The 16,925-nt window shown below is 34.0% G+C and overlaps 1 protein-coding gene across 3 annotated transcripts in view; it reads left to right on the top strand.

Moving 5' to 3' along the window:
• Positions 1-5,613, top strand: part of LOC145593502 (phospholipid-transporting ATPase 2-like) — a 30,165-nt gene extending 24,552 nt beyond the window's left edge. Inside the window, exons 19-26 of one of the 3 annotated variants that reach the window (XM_081649755.1) lie at positions 254-407; positions 2,154-2,271; positions 2,361-2,534; positions 3,763-3,814; positions 4,146-4,273; positions 4,630-4,780; positions 4,899-5,187; positions 5,420-5,613. In XM_081649755.1, the coding sequence (XP_081505881.1) occupies positions 254-407; positions 2,154-2,271; positions 2,361-2,534; positions 3,763-3,814; positions 4,146-4,273; positions 4,630-4,780; positions 4,899-5,187; positions 5,420-5,424 (1,071 nt within the window). In that variant the 3' untranslated portion in view covers positions 5,425-5,613. The other 2 variants (XM_081649754.1, XR_014102750.1) reach the window with 2 other exon arrangements.
• The last annotated feature ends 11,312 nt before the right edge of the window (positions 5,614-16,925 follow it).

Genomic DNA, 16,925 nt, shown 5'->3' with positions numbered 1-16,925 from the left:
AAGAAGTTGGATGGACTAGTCTATGTTTTATTGCCCATAAACAATTGAAAACATGGCTAGGCGCTTTTTGCAAATGGTGGATGGGTACCCCAAAACTGATAGAATTCTGTATCCCTGAAGCCCACAGAATTTTACCTATTTATGCTAACATACTTGTGCTGGAAGATTAATTGTTATCTAAAAAATGTTGTTACATGGACGTATGAGTGTTCGTGAATGCATCGTGACTATTTTTTTCGACCCTGGATTGCAGCTTGTACAGCTCTTAAAGTCATGTGACTATAAAACATTGGCTATTGGTGATGGTGGCAATGATGTAAGGATGATACAGCAAGCTGATATTGGTGTTGGAATCAGTGGAAGGGAAGGATTACAGGCTGCAAGGGCAGCTGATTATAGCATTGGGAGTACGTATTTTTTAGATTTTTTTTGTTAAATTTACTCCTCATCTCATATAGTTAATTGTGGTCCGGTTTTCAGTCAAGCACTTTCGTTGCTTTCTTGTTGCTGTGTCAATTTAATTATCTTATTACCAATCATTGAATTCTAAGTAAGAAAAGTTAACATTGATTAGAGAAACTAAAATCTTCTCAGACTTCTTTTTTTTTTTTTTTTTTTTTTCCCCCCATGTGTTTATTTTGTAAATCTTATGAAGGAAATCAAAATTATCAGTTAAAGCAACTGCTTCTGCTTGTTTAGTCTGAAAAAAATGCTTCCTCTCTTTTTAACATTTGCAACACACTTTTCACGGTATTTAAGAAAAGTGGGTCTCACATGATTTAATACACTTAAAATAAGGTTGGGCCATGAGCTTTAAATAAGGGTGATGGTACAACTTTCAGCATAAAAAACTTTCCAATTATATTGTGTTGCAAATATTGTGATATTTCCATTTAAGGGAAGCATAACAAGTATTAAAATACAAAGGAAGTATTTGTTTGCATGAAATGGAATTAAGATACCGCCAATATAAATTTAGTTGAGATATCTTAAATTATTTCTCTTGTTGAAGTAGGGAAGCCTATCTTTTCCTTTTAGAAATTATCTGTTAATGTGATCGGATAGAAGTTAGTAAGCTTATCTTCTTATTTCCTTTCCCTCAATCGTTAGCAATTTTCAAAGCAAACTTTCCTAGGACTCTTAGATCCCGATCTATGGCAGCTTAGTTGCATCAGGTGCCCAATTTAGCCTTTTGTTACACATAATGGATAGACATGCATCTTTAAGTGTGCTCGAGGTATTTATGAACTGCTGTGCGAGAAGTATCAAGTGATTCTTGGCATTAAATCAAATATTGTTTAGAATTCTCGATACTACCTCGGTTCCTCATGACACAGTTTGACTTTTTACACCATTCATATACTAACTTTGACTATAGCTTTTTATTAAATTATACTTAGTATATAATTAAAATAAAACAAAAAAAAAAAAATTACCATAAATTGTTGCTAAATGAGTATTAATTTAAAGTTTCATAATTTCACGTGAATAGTCAGTTATTCCAGAATGGAGGGAGTAGTACGTAAAGAAAATGGATTAGACAGAATGAGAAAAAACAAGGTATATAGACATGGTCTTGATCTATCGGTAGTTTCCTATAAATATATGAATGGTATAATTTTCTTTTTTTTGGTGGAAGTTTTAGAGTTGTGTCCGGATTTTGTCCATAAAAAAGTTTTCAGACTCAGATTTATCCGAAAGGCACCTCGTATATCTTTTTGTTTTTATATTTTATCAACTCAGTCGGTTGACCATATTTGGGTCTTGATTTTAGGCAACTACCATATTGCCACACGTTCAAAAATCCTGATTGTTGATTGTAAGTTGCAGGATCATTTCTCTAGCTGAAGATGATTGAACATCTTTTGACTTTATAGAATTTATAAATATTACATATGATAATTCATTTTCAAGCTAATATATGGAAGAGGAGCAACCTTTTGTACTCTGTAGTTTTCCTTTTTCATTTCCTTATTGAATATTGCATAAAATATTTCTTATTAAGAATATAAAACTGTTTATTAAATGTTCCTTAGAGAAATATTTTGACGTGGATCTTGGAAGCCTATTCAATACGTTAGAAGTGTTTTTGAGGCTTGTCTTTGGTCTAAATTATTATGTTAATGTGTCTCACAAGAATTTCTCAATTGCAGGATTCCAATTCTTGAAGAGATTGATTCTTGTGCATGGACGCTATTCATATAACCGCACTGCATTTCTTTCCCAATACTCCTTTTACAAGTCCCTAATTATCTGCTTCATACAAATATTGTACGGCACTTTTAAAGCTCTTAATCTTCGTACTTTTCTTTTATTTGGCTTCATTAATACAATATACCTAACTCTTCTGGGACATTCAGTTACTCTTTTGTTTCAGGCATATCTGGAACTAGCCTTTTCAATTCTGTCAGTTTAATGGCTTATAACGTTTTCTACACAAGTGTTCCTGTTCTAGTTAGTGTCCTTGACAAAGATCTAAATGAGAGGACAGTTATGCAGCATCCCCAGATCTTATATTACTGTCAAGCTGGAAGGTCTGTACTTTTCTCTTGGAGCTTGATATATATGATTCACTAAAGGGAAAAAAAAATTCAATTAATTTGTTGGTTTGCTGCCTTGTTAAATGCATGTTTAGTTTGATGTCTTCAGAGATGATGGAAAGAGTAGTTTAAAAACCTAGTGAAATCATGTAATTTTGCAGAATAATGGGTAGAAGACTGATCAAGATATGTTTGGTAAAAAACTTGTGATACATTCTCGTAGAATTTAGAATTTTTTATTTCAGACTGGGTGAGACAGATTAAATCTATATTTCTCAATAATTCCATGAATTTGCTCAGCATTGATATATATATATATATATATATATATATAGGGGGAGGCTCTTGTGAGAATTTATCTTATGTGAGAATTTTTCTTATGTGAGAACACTCTTTATGTTCTAAATTTTAACTCTTATGATCTAAATTTTAAATATGATGTTCTAAACTTTTCCTCAGGTGTTCTAAATTAAATCAAATGTTCTAATTTAGTACTCACATGTTCTAAACCATAAATTAGTTAAGTTTGATATTATAAATTTTAAAAACTTGTTCCAAAATTTTAACTTGTATGTTCTAAATTTTAAAACGTGTGTTCTAAGATTTTTAGTTATATGTTCCAGATTTAAAGCGTATGTTCTATTTTTTACTCGTATATTCTAAATTTTTTACTCACATGTTCTATATTCTATATCAATTTATTCTAAATTTTTATTCACATGTTCCTAATCTTAAATCAGATGATCTAAATTTTATTCATGTTTAAAATTTCATAAAGCAAATTTACTAAATATTTAGTCACTTGTTCTAATTCTTAAATAAGATGTTCTAAACATATTACTCACATTGATGTTCTAAATTATTACTCATATGTTCTAAATTTTAATTTGAGTCACATGTTCTAAATTTTTTCTCTTATGTTCTAAATTTGTACTCACATGTTCTAAATTTAAGATCAGTTCTCATATAAATACAAATTCTCACATATGGGTCTATTCTCACTGGATCCCACCCCTATATATATATATATATATATATATATATATATATATATATATATATATATATATATATATATATATATATATAACTTTAAGATGATTCTTTTGATTATAACTCTTATTGGGATAAATTGGATGAAAACAAAAATATTTCTGATTTAGCATTTAATATATAATCAGCTGAGTGTACTGTGTGTCTCATAGTTGCTCCTTTGTAACAGGGTTCTGAATCCAAGTACCTTTGCTGGGTGGTTTGGACGGTCTCTTTTCCATGTACGTATATTAATCCTCATTTGCGTCTGTAGTATTGTAATTTATTGAGAACAGTGACAAAATGAAAGTCCTTGGTTAGTGCACAAATTTTGAGCATAACAATTAATTTCTTCAGGCATTTCTACCCCCTTGAGACAATTTTCACTAGTTTGATCATCTCTATCTGCCACCTTAGGAAAGTCTCATCACACATTGTAAATTCCTGATTGCATTTGGTACTGGTTATCCATCAGGGACCAATGTATTTAAGTTGCATTAATCCATTGTGCTGATTTCCTATATATTCATCTTGTTGCTTGTCTTTAACTGGCCAAGTTGATGCAATATGCAGGCTATTGTTGTATTTATTATCAGTTTAAATGCATATGCTGGTGAAAAAAGTGAAACGGAGCAGGTAGCTATGGTTGCGCTGTCTGGATGCATTTGGCTGCAAGCTTTTGTTGTAGCACTGGAAACAAAGTAAGCCCTAAACAATACTTGTTTTCGATTGCTAGATTTAGAATATGCTGGTTGAAGAAAGTAATATGCTGGCGAGGAATTTCAATGAAAGATGTAGATTTTTCTTTCTCCCCAACCCCCTCCCTCCAGTTAAAGACAACTCTCTTGGGACCCAATGTGGGTCTCTAAAAACCTTTCATCATTAAATGCGGTTATTAAATTGCAACTCGGGAGCTAAATATTTCAAAAAGAGAGGTTGGGGTGGTTCACACTTTGGCCCAGTTATGTACCTTGATTGGTTTGATGTTTGATCTACAGTATTATTATTTCATGTTAGTTTATCCTGTCAAACTTATCTTCTTGTTTCCGTGGTTTAGTTCTTTTACGATATTACAGCACCTTGCAATATGGGGAAATTTGATTGCCTTCTACATCATCAATCTCATTGTCAGCACTATTCCATCTTCAGGAATGCACACAATCATGTTCCGGTTGTGTAAGCAACCATCGTACTGGATTACTATGTTTGTAAGTCTCTACTCGATGGATATCTGTTAGACTCCCTATAGATACCTTTCCTTGCCTGCTGCTTTCTTCTTCTTCTGGTTTTTTGTTTGACTGACAGAAAGCTGTGTGTTTGTTTCAGCTTATTGTTGTTGCAGGAATGGGTCCCATACTAGCTCTAAAATACTTCCGCTTCACATATAGACCAAGTAAGATCAACCTATTACAGCAAGCTGAGCGCTTGGGTGGCCCCATCTTATCTCTAGGTAATATTGAACCACAGCCTAGGCTAATTGAGAACGAAGCTATACCCATGTCTGTAGCTCACCCGAAGAGGACTCCAGTGTTTGAGCCTCTGTTGCCTGGCTCGCCAAATTCCACCAGAAGGTCATTTGGCCCGGGGACACCATTTGAGTTTTTCCAGACACAAGGCAGGTTATCTTCTAACTACTCGAGAAATTGTAAGACAAATTGATTCTGCAACATGATGAGAGTGTATAGCTTATCATACATAGCCCTTGTATTGTTTGTAATATCATCATTTAGGCTAAATATAGAATGTTAGTATATGTGTACAGAGGGGAAAAAAAGGGGTTTATGCACATTTTTTGGGGATGGGGTGACAATTTTGAGTTTAACCTTGTAATGACATTCTATTTTCAGAGTGACATTCGCAAGGATGCTTATCTCTACTACTTGCGGGGTGGTTTTCACTCATCGCATGGATTCTACGCTGTGGTGGTTATTGATCAAACTTTGCATTAATTGGGATAAAACAAAATCAAAATGTAATTACAATAAAAATTTGAATAAAAAATTCATAATGTGTAATACGTGCTCTGTTATTCTTGTGGACATGTAACTTTGTCATGCTTCTCATTGCATAAATTCAATCAGAAGAGAGCTTATCAACTTCTCCCAAAATCGACTTGAACTTTCTCTCTCTTAATAGAGAGCTTATCTCTCTAGGAAAAATAGAGCCTCTTCTCCAACCATCCTCCATCGTCATCAACCTACCCTAAATTCTACAAGCAAAAGCCAAGAAAAGAGTACAATTCATTAAAACTAATTTAACCTTCAAATTTCTTGTTCTCTTCGTGACCCTACTAAAGACGGCTCCTTTTCTACAAAGTCTGCTTATGCCGTCTTGCTCATCCTGACTTCTAGGCGTCTTATGGGGGGGTCTATTCCCTCTTCCTGGTGAGCGAAATTCTGAGAGCTCCCTCTCCTTTCTAAATGGAAGATCTTTGGCTGGAAAATTATTCAGTCTGGTCTTCCGGTGGTGGCAGCTCTGATTGTTCGTGGCCTATCTGTTGATCCTGTTTGCTTCTTTTGCCATAGGGAGCTGGAGACGGTGGACCATTTGTTCAGAGATTGCGACTTTGTTGTCTCTTTATGGGTTAGTAGTTCTTTTCGGTTTAATAGCCAGGGTCTTCTTCGCCTGCCTTTATCCTCAATGGTTTTCCTCGATCTTTTCACTGTTAAGGGTGGCTAAGGATTGGGAAAACTTGGTGCATTTTTCTGCTATTTTATGGGCTATTTGGCTTTTGCGTAATAATATCAGGTTTCGGCATCAGGCAGTCTCGCCGGATGATGTTCTACTTCTTGCTTCTTAGTGGTTTATGCGGGGTTAACAAGCTCAGAATTTCCATAACCATCCTTTCTCGAGGGATCTTCGGCCTAGGATGCCTAGTTCAGGTGTGGTGGCCACTCTTTGTGGAGAGATTGCTTCAGGTTTTGATATCTGTTTAATTTATGATGGGGCCTGGTCGTCCTTGGACAAGTCGGCTGGTGCAGGTTGGATTTTTCGAGATTGTGATTCGCCTGTAGTGCGAGGAGGGGGTGCCTGTGCTTCTTTCTCCTCCTCAGCTCTCCATTCCGAGGTACAGGCTTGTTACTGGGGGTTACGACATAACACAAGGGGTTTTTGTAGGATCCTTATTTTCTCTGATTGCGAACTTCTTTGTATGACGTTGGTCCGGAAACAACGTGACGACATTTCTCTTTGCTGGTTAATTCGGGATTTTCAGGCTCTTTTGGCTATTATTGAGGCCTACAGGATTCAAAAAGTTCCCAGGCAATGGGTATCTCCAGCGCATTGGTTGGCTGGGAAGGCTTGTGTTCGGGAGTTTCTTTTTTGGTCTTGCTTTTTAAGGGCTTGTTTGGCATCATTTTTGGTTTTCAGTTTCCTGTTTTTTTTTAAAACTAAAAACCAAAAACAGGAAACAAGAAAAAGGTGTTTTCAATTTTTTGCTGTCAGTTTTCAAAATTATTATGATTTTAATAAGTCTAAATATTTTTTGATCCATTGTGTAACATTTGTAATATACTTTTAAAAAAAAAAAAAAAAAAAACCAAAAAACAGAAAACCACAGCGATGCCAAACGGACCCTAAGTTGTTTGTTTTCTCTTTTCTTTGTTCTCAACTTCTCACTGCAAAAAAAAATTAAAAAAAAAAGTTGTTTTTAGATAATATCATTAATATAAGGATTATTTTAGAAATAACCCATCTACTATTGTTATTATTAACTTATTATATTAGTACCCGTAAAAAACTTATCTTATTAGTAATAACTAGGGGTGAGCACAAACGGCGGGTACCCGGTCAAAAACTAAAAAACAGAGGGAGATGACTGCCATTGCTAATGCTTACTTTGTTTAGCAATTTTGGGGGATAGCAAGGTGAAATCAACGTTTATTTTGGGACTTGGGTAATATCACACTTGGTAAAATATTGATTAGTATTTTCTTTGTACAAAATTAATTCTCAATATTGATAGTAATTAGGATTATTTTTATATTTAATAATGATTTGTAAGTTTGCATGATTTTGGGTTAAAATTTATGAGTGTAGAATTTGCAATTAAGAATTTAATTTGCAAATAATTAGTAAAGATCAATATTTTATAATCTCATTTTTTGTATAGTATAGTGATGTGGTGTCGCTTGTGTAGATGGAGATCATCACAAACTAGTTATACGAAGTAGGTTGTAGCTTAAAATGGGAGATGGACCGAGTAGAAGGAAACCAAGGCAGTGCTGGTGTTGATGGTTTATTTGAATGGTGGTCATGAGAGTTGTTGGGGCAATGAGATGGTGCTTGGTGCTTGTGAACTATTGTGGTCAGACGTGGGAGCAAGGGTAGTTGCTTGAGCATTGTTATTGGTGGTGTGTTGATTGGACAAATAAACAAAGGGTGTTGGAGAAGGCAGGCTACCTGTGGTACCTGGTTTTTAGTGGACAAAGAGTAGTCTATAAAGGTTCCACTTAGGTGTCTGATAAGACTTATAAACAAAAATTAGAGTCGCCACCTTATTTTTATCCGAATAAGGACGGATTTTAAAACAGTCAATTTTAAGAAATAAAATTAAATAAATAAATAAAATCAACTGCTAACTCCATAAAAAAAAGGCACAGGGTTCGGGGTTTAGGTTAAGAGAATCGAATGTCTGGAACTCGTCTTCTCTTCCGTTCAAAGGAACGGGCTCTTACTATTACGTTGTTAAAAAAAATCGAGTTTTAAGACATATCAACCACAAAAAAATAATAATTAATACAAGGTAGGTTTGAGCACCAAAGTTGAACTACGTACCGATCATAGTGAGGTTTTGAATTCACTCACAGATCAAAACCTTCATAGTTCGGACAGATGCCATGTTTTAAATAACCAATTCCATTGGGTTTTTAATATAGGTAGTTGACATAAACGTCATTTTTGTAAGTGGGATTTTAGTGATCTCTAACGGATTCACTCATAAAAGTAAAATGAACCACCTTGGTTGAGGAAAATCACTCCGATTAGTGATCACCAAAAATGTCTTTTGAACAAGACAATTCAACAAATGCGTCCCGATTGACGACTTTTTAGTGGGTCAAGGTATTTTTTGGAGCGAAACTGTAATAGTTCACTACATAATCTCACTTTGGGTTTAAATTCACTCAAGGTTAATTTTTGTAAGGTTTTAAGGGTTATGTGTTTAGGCTTAATGGAATTGACCAAGTAAAACACGACACCTGTCAATGCCTTACTTCCAAATAAAAGGGAACAATAAACTATTTAATCATATCCGATTGTCAATTAATCCATCGGGTAATTATAATGGGATGTAAGCTTATTTTCATGGAGATGGATAATTGTTACAACCTTATATGGCTAAATAATTAATCTTAACCTCATGTTTGGAAATGAGGCCATAACCCCATATTAACTATTAATACTTATTAAAAACAAACAATCAAAGCTATGATTCATTCTTGTTCACAAAAGGGTTTGAAATAAGAAGGTTCACAAAATTATAAAAGAAAAATAAAATTTGTTAAAACTTTTATTTCTAAAGTCTTAAAAGAAAATTAAAATCCTTAAGACATCATTTATTTCAAAAGTCATCTTATAGTAAGATTAAAGATTTTAAAACAACAACATTTAGAATTAAAGACTCTTATTTCTGAAGACATCTTTAAAATAAGATTAAAGTTTCTTAAAATAACACTTAAAATTAAGGCTTGTTAAAACTAAAATCATTTTTAAAATAAGATTAAATACATTTTCATTAAAACTTCATAAGTTAAGAAGTATATATATAATATAGTGTAATATAGGTTTCATACCACCATTAATAAAAATTTTAAAAAGCAATTAAGAGAAAAACGTGCATATTTCATCTTTTTGATAGTTTAAACTAAAAAAATCATTAAAAATCATAGAAAAATCGAAAAATTATTGTGAGATATGGTTGGAAAGCTCTTGAAAAGTTCTATCACTTGAGCTAAAGAACTGGAACTGATTCTGGTCGTAAAGGTTCTTTAATAGGCCATCTTTGGGACATGGTAAGTAACTCACTACTCTTGAACATCCTTTACATAAACTCTTAATTCATTAGGTATTTAAGCTCACTTTAAGAAATAAATCATTCTAAAAATATGCTTTAGGCAGACACATGAATGTATTAACCTTCCATATTTAAAAAAATGCATTAGAAAGAGATGCAATGCAAGATGCAATTACCCCCCTTTTTATAACCTATCACCTCACCAATAGGCTTGGCTTTCTAATGTAGAGTAATGAAAGATTTAGGGCTAATTTAGCACCTAATATCATCATTACCCCTATTGGTAACATCACATGAAACAAACATATTAGTTGGCATAATAATAATAATTAAGGAAATTAAGAGAAGATTGAAGATAATACCTTGAGTTAGATGTAGCAATTTTTGGATAACCTCTTTGGTTTAACAAGGATGAAAATATGATCACTCCTTAGTTAAAATGAAATTAAAGAGTCTAAGTAATTTTTTTGGAGTTTTGATATATTAAAGAAACTAAGGCAAAATGAAGCTAATGAACTCTTTTTTTTTTTAATTTTTGATTAGAGAAAATAAACTTGAAAATTAAAGCTAAACTTAAGAAATAAACTTTTTTTTTGGGGTTTTAAGATAGAATAGGAATACTTAAGCAATTAAACTAATATTTTTAACAAGGATAATAATAACAATACTTGAACTTGAAATATTTTTGTGTTTTTTTTTTATAGGAATTAAAGATAATAACAATACTTAAATAAAAATAGCAACTTAATTATAAGATGCTTTTTAATAAGCTAATAACTTAATAATAAAGCTAATTTAGAGAGATTTTAACTAAAACAAAGATTAGAGGAGAGTTTTTAGAGAGAAGAGTTGTAAGAATTTTTGGTGTGGTTAAAACTTGAGAATTAGGGGGGTATTTATAGGAAAATAAAGGGGTTAATTTGTAAATAAAAAAAGTAAATAAGTTAAAATTCAAGGATTACTTTGGTAAATATCAAGATCTTGGTAATAATGAGAATCTTGATATTAAATTCTCTTGTTTTACATGTAACAAACTTGCTAATCTGTTTTGCAACGCTTAAACTAATAAAATAAAGAAAACCGTAATAAAATCAAGGAAAATTTCACATTTGCTACCAGGGAAAGCACCTGTTTTCACATTTGCTACCCCTTTAATTTTTTATTTTATACTACTACCACACAAACACACTAACTGTTACAATCACTACCACTTAACGGAATCCGTTAGGATTTTCGTTAAGTTTATTAAAAAAAATAAAATAAATTAAAAAATTTAAAAAAATAATAAAAAAACAAAAAATAAAAACCAGCCACCCAAAAAACCCTTGCCCTCCCCGTCAGCCACCCTCCCCCCTCCCCCCTCCCCCTGCCAGCGGCCGGCATCGGAATCGAACCCCTCCCCTTCCCCACCCAAAACCGACAACCCTAAACCTTATTTCCCTGCCCGAAACCACCCTAAACGAGTTTTAGGGTTTCGCTTAGGGTGGTTTTAGGTGGCAGGGAATTGCGATTTGTGGCTGATAAAGCAACGTCGACGAGGCCGGAAAAGGGAACGGGGGACGAGGCCAGGGCTCGGATTGGGTTTTCGAGGGGAGGGGAGAGGGGCTGGGATCGAGGGGAGAGAGGGGGCTGAGATGGGGTTTTTGAGGGGGCTGGGAACGCGACGCCGGCGCTGACAGGGTGGGTGGGTGGTTGGAGTCGCGGGGTCGGGGCTGCTGCGAGAACGGGGAAAGGGAAGGGGGGTTCGTTGTGGTGGCTGGTCGGCAGCAAGAAAGGGGTTCGCTGGTGGCTGGTTTGGTCGGAGTCACGGGAAGGGAGTTACGGATGGTTGGCTGGACGGTGAGTGGTGGTTGCGGTGGTTTGATGTTGAACAACGGCGGTGGATTGACAGCTGGTGGGTGAGAAGAAGTGGTGGGTGGGAAGGAGTGGTGGCTGGACGGTGGTTGAGTGGTGGCTGGACGGTGGTTGGGTGGTGGCAACGGAAATAATAACGGTATATGTCAAGTGGTAGTGATTTTTAAAAAACTCTGATTTAGGTGGTAGTAATATAAAATAAAAAATTAAAGGGGTAGCAAATGTGAAATTTTCCTAAAATCAACTCTAATATTCACATAATAAAAAAAAAAAAAATAATACTCACATGGTATATAATAAAAGAGTGCCTAAATTTAACTAGTCACTATTATACTCACCAAGGTGTTAAAACAACACTTATAAAAAGTTAGCTCTGAGATGTCAGCTCTAAAAGATACACAAAGAAATTAGGTTACAATACTAAAAGGGTTGGACAAAATATCTCAGAGTTAGTAAAAAAGTAAAAGAGAAATAACCCCTACCCTTATTAGATAGTACATATAAATTTACCCAAGAACATATGAACATACGACAAAACCTTATACATACGAGCATTTCAAATAATAACCCTTACTAAAAAAAGTGGATCATATAAAACCATAAGATTGACATGGTCAACGTGAAAATACATCATACAATACTAAGTAATACAACATAAATTTAAGGTGGTCAAGAGTAAAATATATTCCCTCAACCGAATGACCTTTAAAAAAAAGTGAACTCCTATCTTACTTTACTCTACTAAACCACAAATTTATATTTATCATGGTCGTAAAAAACAAAGACAAAAGATACGAAACTAGATCAAAACAACAGGAAAACAAATAAAACGGAAGCCAAATATATGTCGGCAAAGTAAATTTCATAACAGAAATTACTATTTGGAATAGTGCCAAATAGTGTTTGCATAGTGTCAAATAGTGTTTCGAATAGTAAAATACAATACATGACGCGTATGAAATCTTGTTGTCCCAATTAGCGTCGGATAAATATTGATACAATTGATCCAAATTGAAATTTATTGGATACCACATTAACCGCGGGGGATAAAAAAAAAAGGTAACGTTAATTCACTATTGACGATTGTACATCAAAAATTGACAAAGGAACACACAAACTAGACTGAAATAAGCAAGTTATACAGAAATATAAAAGATAAAAAAAAAAACGACACTGAGCAATTAACGTACAAATGATGAATGATGAGTGATTGAAAAGGAAGAAAAAGACAAAATAAATAAGTTCCAAAATGCATGTCTCCACTCATATATATCACGTAGTGATTAAAACCATGCATTGGTATGGTGATCCGCAAAATGCGCTGCCAATACAGTAAATCCTAACTGAAATCAAGATAAATGCTCCACTGTATGTACTCACCGAAATACAAACCGTATTATTTCTATACGCGTAACATTCTAACCATCAAATTCCCACTGTCTCGCAAATCGCTCACGTCTATATATCTATCATGCTAGATAAATGTTGGTACAATTGGCCCGAATTGAAATTAATCGGATCCAATATAAATTGAGGGAAAATAAAAAATAAAAAGGTAGTATTATCTTAGCTCATACCTCATAATGGTAAAAAGTGTTCATTTAAGGAGGTCCCTTTGGGACTACAACATGTAGTACTCATTTAGATGTGGGAATGTTTGTCATTTCCCTATATTGGTTGGACATGAGTCTTTAGAGTAATGAACTTTATAGCTTAGGTAAATTGGTCATATAATAGGGTAGCGCGCAAATCACAAAAAAAAATACTAGATAAAATAAAAAGTACTCTAACGGTCTAAGTGAACATATTAATATACTTACCATACTCTAAAGGGTTAAACGATACTTGTTTATAAGGAAAATGACATATTCCCATAGCGAGACAAAAATATTGTACTTTATACTATACGATTATTATACATATACGTACAAAAATACGGTCTAAAATACTTACTTTTTACTATAAAAAGAAATTACCCTTATCCAAAATCTCCACTCACCACTTAATTCTTATCTTCTTCCATCTTCCTCCTTACCCGAAAAAATCAAACAAAAACCACCATTAAACTCAACCACCATGTTTCAAGAAAACCAAGAAGATCAGCCTGTCATTACATTTGAGGAAGACATGAGGATGATAAGGGTGTATTTCATGTACATTGTGGGGCTAGTGGTCCTCCTAATTTAATGGCCATATTAATTTACTTGTTAATCCACAAGTAAAAACCCGAAAATCACTTCGGTGGAGCAGGGTAATAATGCATGTGGTGTGAGCTGTACTTCAATATTTTGTAATTTAGTAATTTAGAAGTACAAATTGTAACATGTATTTTGGAAATTATTAATAAAAAAATCATTATTATTACTCGTTTCCTTCGTTTTATGTAATAAAACAAACGTCATTAAGTTTATAAAAATAATTAGCAAAATAATAATTATGATTTGCAAAAAACAATAATTATAGTAATAAAAAATAATTATTAGTGATAATTAAAAAGGTAGGATCAAAATTTGGTGTCTACACTACCAAGGAAGAGGAAGGGGAAGGTGAAGGGGAGTGGAAGGGTGTCACGGTCCGAGTGTTTTGACACTGGATCGTGCGGCGCGCGCTTGTCTATTGACGACAAGGACGCAAGCCTATCTTAAGGGAGGTTCGTGAGCACACATCAACACGAACCAAAGGTGTCTTAAAAGGGCACACGATGACAACGAGTGCGGAGTCGGGGCTTGTGACGGCCGATACTTCGAAGCGGGCACAAGCGGAACCGACGAGATGAAAGTGTATCTTGGGTCTCTTGGTTTGGTGGGGATGCTTTAATACAAGGCAAGCACAATATCTATAAAGGCTTAAACAACACACAAGTCTTAAAGCAATAGCAACAGGGTAGGGAGCTTAGATTCAATAACCATTCGCTCCCTAAAGAGCTTTATATAGTATTACTAGAGAAATACAAGTGAACGTTGAAATGACAGTAACACAATAATTCTCCCTAGAGCCTAGAAAATAAAAAGAAAGACTTAAGAAACAATACATAAGGGAAAATACAAAGAAAATAAAGGAGAATACATAACTAAGAGGTTGGATTCTAACAATAATTATTATTTGCAAAAAACAATAATTATAGTAATAAAAAATAATTATTAGTGATAATTAAAAAGGTAGGATCAAAATTTGGTGTCTACACTACCAAGGAAGAGGAAGGGGAAGGTGAAGGGGAGTGGAAGGGGAAGGAAGTTTTTTATTCTTTAGGAAAAATTGGTATTACTCAACTTTTGCCCGTTCGTTCAAAATAATCCTAATTTTGTATTATTTTTAAATAAATCGGACTTTGGAGTAATTTGCTAAAAATAGTTCCAACTAGTCACTCTACCTGTTATAAGATTTATAACAAGTTAATGTGGCATGTGTCACCATGTAATTGGTTGAAAAAATATAAAAATAAAATTAATCGAAGAGATTTTTTTATTTCATAAAATTTTTTTTAAAAAATATTAATATAGCCCCACCCATGATCACTTGCCCCACCACCATCAATGCTTAACAACACAAATTGAATCACTGATTCAAGTGATTGGATACCCTTAATTGTGGATACAATTGATCCCTTCTAAAACGAAGAGAGGATTGACATGCTATAAACCTCTAAAATTGTCTTTTGAAGCCCCCAAACATTTCATTGACAAATAAATCTATTACTACTTACATATATAGTAACTCTTTAGACTAGGAAATAAAAATAAATTCCAATAAGTGGGACTAAATTTTCTTGCTAAATAAAATCTAACACAAATGGTTGGTAGGAGTATATTAAACCCGAGACTATTGCTTAGCAGCTGGATGTCTCTTAGAGGTATTTCAAAGGGAGGTTTCTAAGGCATTTAAATATACATAACCAGGGGTTATGCAATCATTTAACTTTAAATTGCGCAAAATTTTACGTGGTATCATTGAGTGATAAAATACACTCTTTTAGTGGTACTAAATACACTCTCAGTGATATTTAAAAGCTTCCAGTGGTACAATTATAGTGTGTTCATTATTAAGTGGTCAAATAATTTATTGTATATTCAATAGTACTATACATGCTTTCAGTAGCACTTTAATAAAAATTCTAATGGTATTTTATATGCTTTTAAAGGTATAGTCAAAGTGTGATCCCAACACTATTTTCTCTCTTAGCTTTTTACTTATAATAAGAGTAAAAACAAAAATAATGTACTGAAGTTTGGCAAAAGTTGCAGTTAAGGTACTCCAGTTTCTTTGCTATTCAAAAAAATACTCAAGTTTCAAAAGTTGCAGTTAGAGTACTCAACCCAAAAATAAAAAATTGCAATCACTAATTCAAAGTTATACTTCATCTGTTCCAAATTAATCGCATCAAACTAGAGGATTGCGGACTCCAAGGTGAAATATTGAAAGCATGATTTTAATAAATAAGGGCATACACTAAAGTATTAATCCAACCCAATAAAAAAAAAGAATCTATAACCTATATAAAACTCCTAAGCACTCGGACTGTAGCAAATTTACTATTCCTTATGAATAGCGAAATACTACATTTTCCCTCTGCCCCCTTTGTTGAATTGCCAATTCACCTAGTTTAGTTTTGTCTTTTGCTAGAAGTCTCTTTTGCCCCCCCCTTTTTTTTTTTCCTTTTTCTTTCTTTCCTTGATTTTACTCTCTTCCATTCATTTTCTTCCACCATTGAGTTGCTTTTTTCCTCCTCTATGGTATGCTCCATCTCTCCTCTTGATTGGAGTGGGCACTCTGAATCTTCCATTGAAGCGCCTTCTTAGCTCTCTATCCTCAGGTACGCTCTTAATTTTTTAGTTTGGCTTTTAGGGTTTTGTTTAGTTTGTAATTAATCTACTGTTATCACCTAATTTTCTCTATATGTTTCTTCCCAATTTGAGATACGATTTGTGTAGACACCCAATTCTGTCTCCCCGAAACCAAACCCAGTGATGAATACCTTTCTCGTCAAATGATAATCGAATAAAGTGATAGTGTGAAAAGTCTAGTGTTGCAGTTATTTTTAATTAACATCTTTCTTTCTGTTTTCGAAACCAACTCTATTTTATGAAAATTGTCAATTCAGTTTGGTTTGGTCCATTACAGGGGTCCAATAATAGTGTAGTTGGATTGGGCACGAAAAGACCTTTCCAACCATATATTATAAGCCCAATTCTGATGAATAATGAGGAAGTTATGGCCAAAATACTAAACTGGGCCCAATTTGGTTCTTACATGCGGCCCAATGATCTAGAGGAGGGCCTATTATTACTTATCATTCCTAAAGCTATTAGGATTGATTATAGTATATGACTTATTTCAACTTCTGGATCAAAAGATATGATAAATGTTTAGGGTAAAAATACCCCAAGTGCGTGGCCAAATCTCATAGTGACACGTGGCCCAATAAGAAGGCGACACGTGGCCCTATGAGAGGGTGACACGTGTCCTCCCGACAGGGTGACACGTGTCAG

Source organism: Chenopodium album, chromosome 19 (genome assembly GCF_948465745.1).
Source record: "Chenopodium album chromosome 19, dcCheAlbu1.1, whole genome shotgun sequence".
NCBI lineage: Eukaryota > Viridiplantae > Streptophyta > Magnoliopsida > Caryophyllales > Amaranthaceae > Chenopodium > Chenopodium album.
Note: the sequence above shows the minus strand (reverse complement) of the source record. Positions and strands in the feature narration are given on the sequence as shown.